General features: G+C 39.5%; 1 protein-coding gene across 1 annotated transcript in view; it reads right to left on the reverse strand.

The window, feature by feature from the left end:
• Erc2 (ELKS/RAB6-interacting/CAST family member 2) overlaps positions 1-17,589 on the reverse strand; it is a 681,609-nt gene that overhangs the window by 249,109 nt on the left and 414,911 nt on the right. Inside the window, 2 exon segments of the mRNA XM_042054009.1 lie at positions 2,555-2,566; positions 8,906-9,099. Of these exon segments, the coding sequence (XP_041909943.1) occupies positions 2,555-2,566; positions 8,906-9,099 (206 nt within the window).

The following is a 17,589-nucleotide window of genomic DNA, read 5'->3' on the forward strand; positions in this document are numbered from 1 at the left end:
GCCCAGACAGCAAAATATTTAAGAAAGGATCCAAAGGAAAGGGGAAGCTGGGAGAACTTTCTGGCTTTATTTAGTTGATACTTTGGCAGGAGCTTGAACTGCATCCCAAAGGACTGTTTCTTTTCTAGTCAGCCCCTGCATGCATTTATCACAATAACCTGATCTGTCATAAGTCACAGGCTAGAAATGAGCAAATCTTACAAAAACCTGCCCCCGAGTATAATACAAGGATCCTGCTAAGTCTCTCCTGTTCCCACTGCTTTGTGTGCAAAGCGACTCTGCACAGATGTGTCCACTGCAGTGAAGACCCAAACAGGGTTGGACTATGACACGCTCACTTCACCAAACCCACATCTAGCCTGTCCACCCAGGCTTACGTGCAAAGCTTAGAAAGGAAATGAGGTAATCTATGAAGGCTTCTGCGGTGGAGGATTTCGCATGGAGTTCAGAGCACGTGGTAGAAAAGTCCAAACGTTATTAACGTTTCAAACTTGAGAGGTGAAAACACAGACGGCAGACCACAAACTCCTGAGCTCAGAGAGGTCAGACGTGATATGTCTAAAATCCACAGTGTCTGTATACATCCACATATGCGTATATGCGCATGCACACACCATACACACGCACACACGTGCATACACACACACACACACACACACACACACACACACATTCCAAGAGTAAGTCATACAAACACAGCGTATGGGCCAAAGATCCCACAATCAATTCTATTATTCCATTTCATCTCATTTTGACCGGTAAACTGGAAGTAGTAGCAGGAGGGGCATAGCTTATTCTGAAAGGCTGCCACAGCTTAAGAAAGACATCCTAGTCCTTCAAGAATGCCTCCTCTCCATAAGCTCCGGACTATCAAATTCTTCCTAGACTAAAAAGTAAACATCACAACGATGGCCCATTTCCCCCTTCAGATTCAATGAAGAGATAGGTTAAATGGTATTGGAATGATCTGGATCTCTATTTAGACTGTACCGTTTATCTATTAGATTTGGCAGTTATATTTTACCAAGCATCAGCGCACACTGCCCTTCACCTAGAGACTTGCTAGTTACTCCAAATTCCTGTCCATGGTAGCCTTGTACCATACTGCAGATAACAGTCCATGTTCATACACTAGGAATGAGAGAAAAACTAAATATATTGTTGCAGTTACTGATACAAAATGAGGATTAAAAAAAATGGAAGTCCCAGGCAAAGGGACTGAGGTATGTCAGCAAAGGCTTAATATCTAAAGGTGTAGATCAAGGGTAGCAAAAGGGAGAAAGAAAACGTAAGAAAATAAAAAGGTAGGCAGGGAGGAAAGCTGACAGCTTCGTGACCGAGTCCAAGCCCAGGAGAGTGGGTGGGGAGGGGAGGCTTGGATGCAAGTGGCTGAGCCTCCTGCCCACCTCCCATTATGAAGTGTGTGATTCTGCAAATAGGTTCACCCATCTGCTCCACTGCAGGAACCACTGACTCTCTGGAGATCGCCTGTCGTACGGCTGAGCTATGGACTCGGAGCATAGCTCTGAAGCAAAGCTTTTAAGAACAGAGCTTCTTGCGGTCTGAGGAAGTTCAGGAAGTTCTTGTGTGGTACCTGAGACCCAGAGACTATTCAGGGCCTGAGAGCCACCAGGGCTGGGAGCTAGTGCTGAGACGGGACCAGGATGTGAGCAGGAGGCCTCATTTTGAAATTATCTGCTGCTGATGTAAAGGCTGGTGGCTTGGGGCACAGAACAGATAGACTGGAGAGCCTGCATAAAGAGGAAAGCTAAATAAAGCTTGTCTCTCAAAAGAGTAACTATACCAACCACAAACTTGGGGCTTCCCTTTTTCTTCCATTTTATGTTTTCGAAGTCTACACAGCCCCAAACCACACAATAAGCAACCTTTATCAAAATCATAGTTTGAATGATAAAAAAGTCACTGCCAGATTAAATATTTCACTATTAATTGTATTAAGTTATCATGAATTACTAGACAAAAAAAAAATTCCTTGACTTGAGAAAGGGAAAATCATTGACAGTAGAAGAATCCAGAGTTGGGATAGACTTTTCAAACATAATGTCCACTTTTCTTATTAATCTTCAGGTGCACAGTCAAAAATAAATCGAGTTTTATACTTGCTTCTACATCCTTTGCCTCGGGTGTTTAAAGCATAGTGCCCAGCTGATAAAAATGAAACCGTTAAGTCAAAACTGAAACAATGACAGAAGTAGCATGTATGTACACTATGCAACGAACATACCAATAGTTTTCAAAAGTGACAGTAAGGGAGTCCTACAGAGCTTTGCAAACACAGTGATTTACTGAGCATAGGGTCCAGTTGGTTTGGTCTGAGCTAGTCCACTCAGCCATGACGTCACCCGTGCAGGGAGGAGCTCTCTCACTCCAGGCTGCACTTAGCATCTTGTATTGTTTATCTCCCCAGATCTGCACTGTGTCCTCATGCAGCCTAGTTTGGTGAACAGGTCCAGTGATCTCGCTTACTAAACAAACGCAAGCAGCAAGCTGAGCTCGGGAGGGAGGCAGGGAGAGGAAAACGGAGAGTACTGACCTGAGAGTCAAGCTGATTGGAGCGAGCGAGGGTGAGAGCAGCAGTTTGGAGACAAGCAGAAAGAAAAGGGTAGCAAAAGAGAATAAAAGGAAGGAGAAGCATTAGATTTAAACATACAGCCAACAGATGGTACATTAGCAGGTTTTATAACCAAGTGAAGGATAATAAAGCAACTTTTATCTGATATACACCCCCTCCAAAGCCCTGGGCTCACACCATAGGCTGTTCTGTTGTATATCATGCATAGAAAACCGTATCTGCTTTCACACACATAGTCACACCAGCACGCGTAGGAACCAGAGGGACATTCCTGCCTCAATACAGTGGCCACATTTATTTTTTTAAAGGAATATTTACAGAGAAAGTCCCTTCCTACCTACCTGGGTGCCCATAAGTTTTCATTATTTGCTATAAAAATCAAAAAATCCTGAAATCACTAAGGTCTATCAGTAAGCTGTGATGTCACACAAAATTTATCTGAATAGCGGGTTGGATGGTTGCATCCTTAGAGACATTTTCTTTCACTCCTAAAACCCAAGGGAGCTGAGCAATTTGGATTTGGGCTCAAAGATTCTCAGAAAATGCTTACAGGACACTGTGTCCAGCAGTGAGAAAAGGCCCTGTGAGGAAGGCTGGTGATAGGGCACCTCCTTCCCATTGGCCTTCATTCCTTCCTGTTGAGAAAACAAGGTCCGACTTTGCCACTGAGAATATCCAGATGCTTGTTAACTTGTTTGTTAACATGTATAACATGCCCCTCTAACCAGTCAGAACTGTCGTCTCTAATGGGAAGGAAAGATTAGCAGGAAAAGCTATGATCATCTTCCAAGTTAAGAGAGAAGCATGTAGTAGTTGTTTGTTTTGTTAGCCTGTAAATGCCCTTTGAAAAACAAAGTGGACACACAAAAGCAACACCTGCCAGCTGGCTGCCCACGAGAGTCCTGCCAATTTGTGTTGTGATACAGTCTTAAGGATCCCACATGAGAAGGAAAAATAAATGCTTAGGATAAAGTCTAACCTAGAACATTTCAAACAAAAACAATGTTGACTACTATTGTGGAATGTTACTTTAACTATGTAAAAATGTGTTGCATTCATTGATGCAGCATTTGTTTAACTATGTAAAGATGTGTTACATTTGTTTACACTGACTGCCCAAGGCACTTGATTGGTCTAATAACAATTCCAATGGCCTGTAGCTAGGCAGTAGAAGGATAGGTGGGCCTGGCAGGCAGAATGAGTTTGTAGGAGGTCGAACCTCGCTCAGGAGAGGAGAAAATAAGGGAGAAAGGAAGGAGACACCAGGGGCCAACCAGCCAGCTGCCAGCCAGCAGACATGTAGGAAGCAGGGAAGTAGGGCATACAGAACGCAAGAAAGGTCAAAAGCCCTGAGGCAAAGTGTAGATGAACCTAACCCTAACCCTAACCCTAACCCTAGGAACAGGTTAAATTAAGTTATAAGAGCTGGTGGGACAAGCATAAGATAAGGCTGAGCACTCATAATTAGTAATAAGTCTCTGTGCTATGGTTTGAGGGTTGGCGGTCCGAGAAAGCCTGCCACAAACTACAATGCTAAAACTCAAAAAGAAAACTTTAAAGAACACATATGGTGAGAATGCAGCTTTACTAAGCTTCGCAGTCCAGACCTTTGGGTCGGGTGTTTCAGGATCACATATGGACTACTTTTCCAAGGCAGGTCATTGTGGGGACTATGGCACCAAAGGGCACCTGCCGTTCCTAATCCTTCTGAATCCTAGGTGATTAAGCTGAGGACCTTGGCCAAAGGGTAGAAAATCCTTGTTCAGAACAGCTAGCACATATTTAAGATGGAGCAGCCTTCCCCAAAGGACCCTTTCAAAGGGTCACTATGTGGTGTTTAGCCACTTGCTATTTGTTTTAAAGAAATTTCTTGGGCTGGAGAGACGGCTCTGTGGTTAAGAGCACTGGCTTCCCTTCCAGGGGACATGGACTCAGTTCCCAGTGCCCACATGATGGCTCACAACCATCTATGACCCCAATTCCAAGAGATCTGACACCTCTTCTGGTCTCCTTGGGTACCAGGTGTGCATGTGGTACATACACACCCAAGCAAGCAAAACATCACACATAAAGAAAAACAAATCCCCCAAATAATTTTAAAACATTTCTTCAAATGCAATGAAAAACAAAATTACTCAGAAGGGGGAAAAACGTGCATATCAAAATAAGTAGACCTACCAGATTGCCCCCTTACTGTGAGGCCTTTAGAATACGTTAGCATACTCTAGAAGCAATAACAATGTTTAAGCTTGCATTTCAAAAGGAGTCCTGAAAGGCATCAAGGACTAATGTGTGTCAGCACATTGTTGAAAAAAATCAGAAGAGAAAATAACAGTTTCTTTCTCAATATTAGATAAGGGTCTGTTTGGCACCAAAAACCATCTCTCAATGTCTAAATGACTGATGGCATTAGCCCTCAGTTCAGATAATTCAGCGGTACCTTGTCTTCCATTTTGATGTTATGTCTTATGAGTGGAGCCTCCTGGTGCCCCTCCATCATCTAGAGGATGTGGCTGAGAACTCAATTTGAGCTCTGAACAAACACCAGGAATATCCCTAGCAGATTTAAGATAATTATGCTAAAGGTCACACAACTGATTCCTTCCCATGGGCAGGATCCAAGAAGGCCAGCGGCAGAAGGCCTTGCTTGACAGACTCGATTAACCTCTCTCCTTCGCGAGCCACCACAGATTAACTATGAATTTCAATAAAGCCTGGAGACTGTGAGGAGCGCTCACACAGAGGAACAATGTGTTTCGCCACCTCCAAGGTTCGGTCCGCTGCTCAGCTGTGTATTCTACATGACAGTTGACATCACAACAGAGCAAAGACATCGGCCTGTGTTGACCGACTTTCAGGTTTGTTCCAGGTAGGCCCTGTGGCCAACTCCTCCAGAGCATCCTACAGTTGAGACAGAAGCTTCCAGCTGGAACACCGGCATCCAGGACAAGAGTTCATCACGGGAGGGGCACATCAACTGAGACATAGCGTGGACCTTAAAGACTGAATCTACAACAGCTGAGGAGAAGCAGCACTCCTGTGGAACTGAAGGGGTAAGTTCACCAGAAACGCCAGCTGTCTGCTCTGCAGAATATAGCCATGGTGGAGAAACTTTTGAAAATGAGAGGATGAACAGAACAAGAAAAAGAAAAAAAGCCCACCCTCTGGGACAGAAGCTGGCCCGTGCCAGGGCATCAGAGTCATTCTTAGCCTCAACTGTTGTGTTGCAAGTGACAGAAGTTCTGGGACATTTTAGAACATGAGCTGCTACAGAAAGAGGGCTCTTTGCTCTGGTAGGTCATGTTACAAGTCAGAGACCACAAATTCATTTCAAGTTCAATATTTTGGTTTTCAAACTCACAAACTTAATTGCAAGCACTCTCCGTGACTCCGAAATGGAGATATATGTCATAATACTAAGAAATTTAGTTCTCAACATTATGAGGTATGAATCTTGTAGTTTCAGCCAGCAGACAGAGATACCGATGTGAAGAGAGCTGCCTGACAAAGTCGAGGAAGACGCTCTGGTAGGATGAATACACATGCAACCCAGCAGATAATGCTTCAGAAAGAGGCCAAGGCTGAGCCCACTTTTTCCCAGGACAGTTCCCTCTGGATCTCCAACTCCATCTCCTTAGAGGCCCAGACTAGGCTAGGGCTCAGACATTTCCCAGACTGTGATCTGCTGCTGGACCCAAGATGCAGGCAGGCAGAAACCTGGGGCAGTCAAGCCCTAACACATGTTTTATGAATTACAGTGCCTGGGAGGCATCAGCTTTAAGGAGAGGCAAATGCAGAGATAAAGAAAACGTGCAGAAAGTACATAAAGATAAATGCCTGTAAAATCACTGTGGCTTTAATGCCTTCCATATTGAAGAAATCAAACTGTGAATATTCGTGAAGATTTAATGGCTACACAGCCCAACTAAGACCTGTTTGTCCAACTAGATAATTAAGCCATTTATATGTAGACATTTATAGTAGCTGATCCTGATTTTCAGTAACAGGTCTCAGGAACTGCTTTAATGCAGAAAAATGCCTTCTGGACGTGCAGGGCATCACTTTCCTTTCGTGGAGACCAATAACAAAAAGGCAGGGCTCTGGTGACTGCGAGGCCTGCTCAGGGAGGACCCTCTGGCTTCCCGTATGACTTCGGTGCTACCGACCGAGTTAGTCTATGTCGCGGCATGGTGGAAGGCATTGTTCTCGGTGGCCAGGCTTTAATTCCGATCTTAATTCTTCTGAGCACTATCATCTTCGGGAAGTTACTGGATTTGTATAATTCATGCTTCCTCATATATAAAATAGGGATCATTATAGTTTCTGTGAGTAAGATTAAGTCAAATACAATACTCCAGGTTCCGTGCTCAGCAGAGTATCTGGCACACAATGATCATAAAATACATATACTTTATGGCTATGATTATAATTGCTGGTGTTGTCTAGGGCATCGTCCATTGAGAGTACTGCTTCTCAGAGAAGTAGACTAGAAGTTCAGAAACCTGCACTCTGGCTGCTCATCTCTGAGGACAGAATTAATGACCAGGAAGTTATTTAACTTTTCAATGTCTAGTTTGTAACAAGAATACATGGTCTTGAGCTCTTTGTGATCTCATCCTAGCATCCTCTCCTTCAGAAAGACTGATCCTGAAATATAATTCCAAATAGCCACGTGGATATATATATCTAAAATTAACCATGGTCAAAGATTTTTAACAACCAGGAGACTGGCAGAACATTCCTATACCTTAAGATTAAAATGAAGCCCTTGAAGATTTTTTAAAAATTTTTATTATGCTTTCAATTTTTCTTTTGCATGCATGTGTTCATGTGTATGGGGGAAGAGACATATATGTGCCACAGCAGGTGTTTGAAGATCAGAGGACAGAGCTCCCTCTTTTGATTAGGTGGGTCCTAGAAATCCAAGTTGGGCTTAGTGGCAAACACCTTTATCTACTAAGCCATCTTGCCAGCCTGCCCTTGAAGATGTTGGCTTGCATAGTCACCTCATTAAAAAAGAACTCTGCCTTAAGGTGCTAAAATTAGTCACACCATATCAAACCTAATTACAGTATCAACAAAAAAGGCTAAGACCATTAAAAAGAACCATTCATAAATTTGGTGACTGTATAGTCAAATACAATACTGAAAACATGGCTGAAATTCAACAGTGGATGATCTGACCATTCAACACCATCAATTTATCCTGAGAATTCATTTGTTTTGGTATTCTGCTCTTCATAATGAGGTTAGTGTCCCACCTTATATGAAAACTGGGTGGAGGAAAAGCAGAATACACTTTAATTGATTGTAGAAATTCAGTTTTCATGGGATTTAAGGCCACAATGCTGGCACATAGCAAAAGCAAAATCTGAACTCAGGTCTTTCTTTAGCAAAAGTCCATTATCATTCTTGTAAGGTCACAGCGACCACGCTGCACATGTCTTGAAGCTCTGTAGTACCTCCCAAGTGTCTCTGGCCAAGCTGGCCAACATTCGCTGATTTATTCAAAATTGGCTGATCTCTTCCATATGGACTGAATCTAGGAAAACAAATTCCACCTTATTGCAGAACCAATGAGGAGGCCTCGGAGGTTATACAGAGCTACGTAATAGTGTTCAGAAAGTCCTTTTCTTAGAGAAGTATAGGAAAAAAGCATTAGCGATAAGCTTATTTTTAGTGACCAGGCTACACATTAATATAATATAGGTATGGTTTATCTCAAAATCTAAAGACACTGGAAGCCTGTTTTAGACTCTACTTAAGCAGATTTAATTCCATTTATTTTTCCAAATAATCTAAGATTCTCTTAAAAGATGAATTCAAGAAATATTTTGTGTGGTGTGCCAAAAGACAGCAAAAAAAAGCATGAGGCCCCCTTCCTCTTATTTTGAATGAAGAAATTCCAACTATATTTCTCCATATTCTTTTTTGCTTGTGACAAACCAAAACCACAAATGTTATCTTTAATGGGAAAGAATGAAGGTGATAGTCCAAAACCCAAATTTTTGCTTATTTCCTGGCACAAGTACCAGATCAGAGATGGCCCTCAAGAAAGCCAGACACTGTTTCCCTAGACACTGAAGAGGTCCTTAGTCCCTGCCCCCCGAAGAGCAACCACGTGCCTCTGTAGCATTCCACAGGAAGACAACAGCATCCCTTGCCTGTCCGGCTATATTCCTCACACACAACTTCCTTTTAATTTATGGTATGAGTGTAAAAGTGTGCATTTCAAATCTATCACAACTCAGAATGTATACCAAGCTATCAGTATTTGCTCACCTCTGACAAAGCTAAGGACACAGAACTCACCTCTCAAGCTCCGCGATCTTCTTATCTTTGTCGTTCTTTTCGTTCTCCACCTCCTTGAGGATCTCCAGCAACCTGTCCACCTCTGCTTGTGCTTTGCCGCACTCATCGCGATAGTAAGAGGCTTCCTTGTCCAGCTGCTTCAGTCGGTCTGCAAACTCAGGGTTCATCCTGGAGTCATCTTCAATATTATGTGCCTTCAACATTACATTTTTAAAGAATGTAGTTAAGACAATGGTTCAGAACAACAGACAGTGTAGTCACCAATGGCCCAGAAAGTAACTTTGGAGAGAAAATAACCAACAAGAATTATGGGTATTCTGTCAGAGAGAAGGCAAACTGAGAAACAAAAATCATGTATTTCAGCTACCTTAGATAATATTGGCTTTAAAGTATATAACTTCCCATGGTGAGGGTCTTCTACTATTGACGTTTTGTTATGTTAAATTTTGCTACTTTTGACCTTTCCTTTCCTTCAAAATGTGTGGGACAGGTGAAGGAAGAGACCTGTGTCTTTGTTCTGTTCATTCAGTAAGAAGGATGGAGATAATACAGTTCCTCACAAGGCCATTTACATTAAATGTTTCCATTTTCAATCCAAGAGAATTGAAAGGCAGAGTGGAAAATTGTTCTCTAAGACCTGGGAAGGGCCTATGTAACCAGGTAGCATTGAGGAGACTGATTGACTGAGCATATCACCCTAATGAGAAATACCAAGAGAAGCGGTTTGGAATAAAGACTTCTTCAAGTAAGGAAGGGCTTTCCAGCTAACAGTCATACCCATAAATTCTTATTTACTTAAATAGGTTTAACCTAAACCATGAGGAGATGAACTAGGTGATGAACAAGCACACAGACAAGACTCTGCAAACACATGCATGAGAAGATAGCACTGTACACACCAGAACAGACACAGTCAAGAACAGGCAACATCACTGCAGAATAATTTGCAGCCAAAGTCTGTGAGGTTGTGCATGTGCGTGTGTGCGTGTGTGTGTGCGTGTGTGCATGTGTGCGTGTGTGTGTGTGTGTGTGTGTGTGTGTGTGTGTGTGTGTATGCAATTATAGTTTATTTTTTCCCCAAATAAACTTTTGGCTGAAATATTCCCAGACAGATGAAGGAACACTGCAATGTTTGCCTACCCCTTGTTTCCCTTTATTCCTAATTGGCTTCATCAAAGAGCAGGCAGGGAGAAAACAAGTCGTTTAACAAGGGTGCACGTTCAACATAGAAAGTTCAGAGAAGTCATACATGTATGGTTCTCCAAAACATCCGTGTGTGGAGTCATAGAACATCAACAAGTGATTAAACGTAAGTTGTTCTGCTTTCCAGCTAGGTGGAGCACATGTCCACTGTGCTTCTATGCACGTCTTGTATTCATTTCAGGGAAAAAACAAGGCAAGCAAGCTCTAGCTACTGTGGAGTTAATGGATCATGCACGGTTAGAAAAATTAATACTAATACTACTGTTAGGTCGACAGTCTTTGCAATGATTTAGTAAAAAAAAAACTCAAAATTAGTATAAATTAAATAAATTTCTTACTCATGACAAAATCATTTTAAATAATATTTTGCATGTAACATTATTTAAGCATGAGGATAAAGGGGAAATAATTTTTCATATTCTTTAAGATTTCCTTAAGAAATAAAATCAACTATGATAAGGAACTTGTAAAAATCCATCAATTCAACATAGTATTATGTACTGGTTATTCCCTTTCACCAGCAGACCTCAAAAGCATTTTCATCTTATTTAGTGTGCACTCTGGGCCTCTTTACACCAGATTATTGTACCTTTTAATTATTAGTAAAAAAGAAACATGAATTAATATGCTTTTAGGAGTTTGTTCCTATAATAATTGTATTTTATACAAAGTACTTAATATTTAAATAGCTTAACATCTATTCTAATAATTTAGAGAAGATAATTTCAATTTAAAATGAACTAACTATATACTTACTGCTATCTGTGATCAAAGTAAATTTCAATACTTTTGTGGCAGAAGAACATAGTTTTAAATAGCTAAAATATATTTTAATCATCTCTTTCCATTGTTAGACTGAATTACCATTATTCTATGACAACTAAAAATCTTTTCATATCACTGTCAAATTCTCCAATCAATATCATTAAGATCTTAAAAAACAATTAATGAACTAAGCAATGAGTAATTAGAAACATGAATAAACATTTCAGAGTTAAAATTCCTTTCCCATCTCTTATGTTTGATATTGACAAAGGGTTAACATTTACCCATGATATTCTATATTGTTTTATTTTAAATTATTGAGGTTATTATTATTACTACCACTACTATTATTATTGTTATTATTATTTTGATGAACAAATAAATGGTTAGTAACCATGAAACATCAGTTCTTCAGTTCATTTTTTAAAAGAATTTTTAAAAAGTTTTTTTTTTATTTATTATGTATACAATGTTCTGGCTGCATGTATGCCTGCAGGCCAGGAGAGGGCACCAGATCTCATTACAGATGGTTGTGAGACACTATAGAGTTGCTGGGAATTGAACTCATGACTTCTGGAAAAATAGCCAGTGCTTTTAACTTCTGAGCCATCTCTCTAGGGTCTCTCTCTCTCTCTCTCTCTCTCTCTCTCTCTCTCTCTCTCTCTCTCTCTCTCTCTCTCTCTCTAGGATTTCACTGTTTCACTGTGTAGCCCTGGCTATCCTGGAACTCAGTCTGTAGATCAAGCTGGCCCCAGACCCATAGAAATCCACCTGCCATCATCATTGCCTGGTTCAGTTCTAAGTCTCAATTTGTCCCACCTCATATGTCAGAGGGCAAATCAAATGCACTGTCTAAGGACAGTGAAAAACAAAATTACAAACAACTAGAACATAATATTCATGTTCTATTATGATTATGTTGTAATAATCCCAAGCATAAGACTTGTTGTATAGATAGTTTAATAGGTTTACTCAGTTTTCATCAACACATTCACTAGGGAAGCCTCTCTGGAAGGTTTAGGAAGAATGTACAGGCTGTTTCTGGTAGGCATCCATGTCTTTAACAGTGGGTGAAATTAGAGAAGTTTATACTAGGGAAGCCTCTCTGGCAGGTTTAGGAAGAATGCACAGGCTGTTTCTGGTAGGCATCCATGTCTTTAACAGTTGGGTGAAATTAGAGAAGTTTACACTAGGGAAGCCTCTCTGGCAGGTTTAGGAAGAATGCACAGGCTGTTTCTGGTAGACATCCATATCCTTTGTTTGATCATAAGAAGACAACCCAAGGCCAGTCTTTAACAGTGAGTGAAATTAGAGAAGTTTATACTCTTTTCAGTCAAATAAGTGAGTATGGATAAAGGACTCATTAATGTGTAGACAAACAGAAATCTATCAAAAAACACAAAACTGCCCTGCATCTTGAAAGTACCACTGATCACTCATGCAGTACTGAAAGTAGGTCATGTCACTAAAGCCCACTGGCAAGGTCACAGCTGACCTAAGTCTGTTAGGTAAAACCTGGAAATGCTCTTTCCTTTTTAAAATGACTATACGGCTTCATAGGTACCCATATTTAAAATCCCTCTCGCTCATCTCCAACACAAGACTACTGATTTCAGTGCAAAGAATTTCTGCCAGACTACCTTCAATCCTAAAGAAGCATCCTTAGAGGGGCCTTTTGATAGACACGGAAAGATGGCATTATAAAAGACTCACATCAATAGAAACTTTAAGAAAGACTTATATAAGGACATGAGGAAACTCTTTCTTAGGGTTCATGTAATGGTAAAGACAGTTTCTAAGACCTAGGAGATCTGTAAGTCCCCAGTCCAGTCTAAGTACAAAGGGCAAATGTCTGCATAAATTTCCAAAGAGTTATCAGAGTTAAGCAGCTCTGTGCAACATGAATTGCAACTGTTCCAGCAAAGGTGTAAGTCTCTAGTTGGGAGAGAATGAGTGTGCTGGGCTAACCCAGTGCCATGGGGCCAACACTGCACACCAAAAGCTATGGGAGGTAACCAGATTTATAGAACTAATGCTTCCTTCAAAGGCCTAAGGCAAGAACAACCTCTAAAAATGGAGAGGTAGGTAGACTGTTGCTTTTTCAAAGAACAAAAAGTTGCTGCATCTACAATGGATGTAGCCTAATGTATCCAAGATACTACAGGCTGAAGACAAAGTAATTTATATTTCAAATATAGCACCACTGTAAGAAACTACTGCCCTGGCTTCATTCTTCTGTGTTCCAGACTTCAGTGAAAATGAACAGCAATTATTTCTTCCTAGGGACCTAAAGGTCCAACAAGAGCTTGTCCAGCTGAGAACTGGCCCATGTCCTTCTACGGCACATCATTTTCTTTCTATTTTAAGTAATCAGAAATTGGATTCTTGAAAATATAAACCGGTAGCAGATTTCTCAGAATTTGTTTATCATGAATATGGCCAAGAATACAGACACAAGAACATTCCTCCAGTTACTAACTATTCATTCATTTAGTAACATAGATATTAAACTTTTGCAGTCATTAAAGGCAAATCTGGGTATCAAGTTCTGTCTCAAAATGTTTCTTGAGGAACTTAGAGGAACTCTCAAGTGTACTGTAGAAAAACAGGAAATTGGTAAAGCATAGGACAGAAATGTCAGTCTTGCATGCAAGTCCTGTAAGTTTGGGGTTCTCAACACCATGTCTCTTGTACTTTGGAATATGTAGAAATTCCCTATAAATTGTAATAAAAACAAGGGTGGAAGCCTCACTAATGTGGGCCAGCCGCAGCATCTGGATGTGAACTGACTCTAAAAGCCTGGATAAAGCACAAGGGGACGCTCACCATGATACCTAGCAATTATCGTAATGAAAGTGAGCAGAACTATGTCAGGAACCAGGCAGGATTTTAGTTGACTGATGTATCTCAATCAAGGAAAAGAGTGGTTAGCCCCAAAGCTGGCAAGGGTCATATTCACACACCTCGAGCTTATTTCTACTTAATCTTATAAAGGTTGGACACTGTTTCAGTGAAGTACTAATCCATAATTCCAGATGTCTAAAAAGGAAAACATTAACTTCAGTCCAGAGCCCTGCTGTGACAGAAGGCAGGGGACATTCACTTATAATATTATATAACACTCCCTTGGAAATGGGCCCTAACAATTTTTAATAAAAAATGATTTCCCTCAAAAACAATGATTAGTTGTATCCATAAAGTACAAGCCAACTGTTAGGTAATGAAGCTGTTGATTTTTCATCCCTGCTGCTTCTAGACTGCAGCAGTAATTTGCTAAATTTATGCACCGTGAAAATGTGATTCTCAGTTACAGCGCCCTGCTGTCTTAATGTCCACAGACGGTGTCGTCGACATTCCTTTATATCATAATAGCAGGATGGGGCGTTAATAATTTTAGATATTTACATAATTCTAGGTTATGAACAAAACAGACTCATTAAGTTTTACAGAACTACAACATGTTATAAAACTTAAATTTGGGTTCAAATAAAAATGAATACCAGACATAATTATTGACCCTAAGTAATATATTTTGAAAATAATAATAATATATATTAGAATCTTGTGTTCTATCCTTCTAAAGGAAGTTAGTCTTTTTAAAATTCAAATTGACTAAATTCAGAGCATTCATAATCAGCATATTAGAACTCTACCAAAAATTTTATTTCATAGATGAAACAAATATGATATATATAAAGAATTATTCCAAAGATGCACAAAAATAAAAAACAATATATTTAGCATATTTTATGATACTTCAAATAAAATGTAATTATTAATATAATTCCTCTTAAATCTAGAATTTCTGAAAATTAGAAACATTGAGAACTAAGGTATTATCTAGAGATTCTAAAATAAAACATGTAACTTTTAATCATGACATTTGGAATGCTATTTTGAGTTCTTTGGACATTGAAAGACTGTATCATTTGTTGGATATGTGTTTGTGTACATGTGTGTCTTTGCATGTACTATCTATATAGCCTGAATTATATCGCAAATAGTTATAAATAATTGTAGTTTTCTACCATGCCACAGGATATTGGTTTAAGAGTGAATCAAATAGTTTCAAGAAATAGACTTTTAAAAAGGAGAATTGCTAAGGCTAACCAACGGCCTTGGAGATGTGTACAGTCAGCACATCAGCTTCCTAGGAATGCACAGGACTGAAGGATATACTAGACAGGAATGTTTTTCTAAACATTAAGATGTTTTCTCTGTGTAGAATGAAAAAAAAATGCCTGAGTTTTGCTGTTATTTTTGTTTGTTTTGTAAATTGTTAAAGAAAACGTGAGCCCTGCACAAAGTATGTCTACCAGATATAGGATTTCAAACGGATATTGACTGGCCAGGGGTCTCATGGGAGCAAATCAGAGGGGTTTCAAGGGCACCCCTGACAGCAGCAAGGTGGCCTCAGTGCCCATAGCAAAGCACTCAACATGTCCAGAAAGGCTAAAGATTCTTCTAAAATATATGAAAGACTTCTGGATCCTAGGGCTATAACCAAGACAGCATTGGAAGCCAATGATAAACTCTTTATCTTGTCTAGACTTAAAAACGGAGGGAAGAAAATTATTCAACCTACATTTATTTGCCATGACAGAACAAAACTCCTCCAGGATCAGAGGCTGGCAGTTAGGTGAGGAAAGATTACTATTAGGAGGACCAATAATGATTCAAAAGCAAAAGTTTAAGTTCCTATAAAATGACAGTAGCACATTATTTACCAGCATGGAGCAGCTACAAAAATGAAGGAACGTGTTTACTAAATGTTGTATTTGTATTCTAGAATATATTTACAGAAAGACTTCAAAGCCCAATCCTTATTTACCCTGAATGTAGACATACAGACACTGTACTAACTGTAGCATGTGCTCTGTTGTTGTTGGTTGGTTGGGGTTTTTTTTTGTTTGGTTGTTTGGTTGGTTTTTTGTTTTTTGTTTTGTTTTGTTTTGTTTTGTTTTCCAGACAGGGTCTCTCTGTATAGCTCTGGCTGTCCTGGAATTTGCTTTGTAGACCAGGCTAGCCTCAAATTCACATATATTCTCCTGCCTCTGCCTCCCAAGTGCTAGGATTAAAGGCATGCAACACCATACCTGGCTTATGCAGAATGTTCTTATGTAATCAAAGTGACTATAGTAAATTCACCAGAAGTGTGAAGGTGGCCATATTCAAAATAAACACACAAGAGAAAACACTTCCTGGATATCAAAACGTGTTAGAAAACAAAAGAAAAAATATACCGGTTTCTGTAACAGCTTAAAAATTATATATGTGCATATGTTTCACAATAACATCAAAAATAAATACCCCAGTCCTGTAATAGAAACATGTCAAAATTTCACTATAGAGAACCACTAAAAAAAAGTTGGGTCATGTTTATGAATGGTAAGAAATGATATTAGAAATGTATCAATGTATAATATAAATTATCATATAGGATGAATATAACTCAAATTAAAATCACCAGCAATAGTGATTTTTTTAATTGACAAAAGTAACCTTGAAATTTACCTGGAAGGTTAAAAATAAAAAGCGAGGAACTCCTGAACAAGACAGGACAAAAACAGGGAGAATCAACTGAGGATATACCCCACTAGGTGTTTAAATATCACAGCCACAGAGTTAAGGTCCTCACCCAATAAGAGACACAGCTAAAACTGAGACATTCATCCCTCCTGGAGAATACAACACAAAACAGTGGCATCAAGGCCAGAGAACACTTGACAAGCAATGAAAATAGCTTATTATTTAGAAAACATATTTTACCTCTCAATTTAATAAAAATACACATGATAAGAGGTGTATTAATACAAAAATAGCATTAAAAATTTTTAATACATGTGAGTGAAATCAGAAAATGACCTCAAAGACTAAAGAAAATGAGAATATTCTAAAACATAATTCCACTGGTCAAAAGCTCCAAAACAATTCCCTCTTTAATAAAAAATAAAATTGTCACAATATGAGAAGAAATTGTTTATAGGATAGAAAACAACTCATATGAACCAAGAACAAACCCATAGATTAGAGACAAGAACTTAAATGGCCAAAGGAACTAAATTCCAAAAGAAAAAGTACTGAGCTAATAGTATATATTTAAACCCAAAACACATTAGAAATTAAAGAGAAGGAAAAAAATGACCTAGAGAATTTTTAGAAGTTATGTAAAATGACAACTCTCTGTGTGGGCCAGGGTGTGGTCAAAAAGTCACAAGGTCACATTTAATCAGTGCTGGAAGAAGTCTCTCTGAATTACAACTAAGTAACAACTATTGAGATGTCATTAAAAACCACGACTACGGGTGGAGAGTTTCACTCTATGAAAAAGGAAAAAAAGGAAAGGTTAAAAAAGGAGAAAGAAGGGTGGAGGTGGAGGTGGAGGTGGAGGAGGAGAGGAAGGGACAATGAAAGGGACAGATGGGTGGAGGGGGACTGTCACAGCTTTATTTGTGGAATTGGCACAATCAGAGATAATGTGTGATCAAAATCAGTGTAATAAAGAGACCAGAAAGCATACAACCATTAAGAGTATTCAGGAAAAATAGTGAATTACATGAGGAAATTCTACTGCTTTATTGGAAGAAAATGAGATATAAAAACTGAGCAAACATTGTCGTGGGATTTTGATCCATTTAGTCAATAACCTGGGGCAGCAAGCTCCAGGGCTCTAGGATGGTCTTGTCTGCTGCAGGACAACTGATAAGCTGAGGAGG

The sequence above is a fragment of the Arvicola amphibius genome, chromosome 12, assembly GCF_903992535.2.
Source record: "Arvicola amphibius chromosome 12, mArvAmp1.2, whole genome shotgun sequence".
Taxonomy (NCBI): Eukaryota; Metazoa; Chordata; class Mammalia; order Rodentia; family Cricetidae; genus Arvicola; species Arvicola amphibius.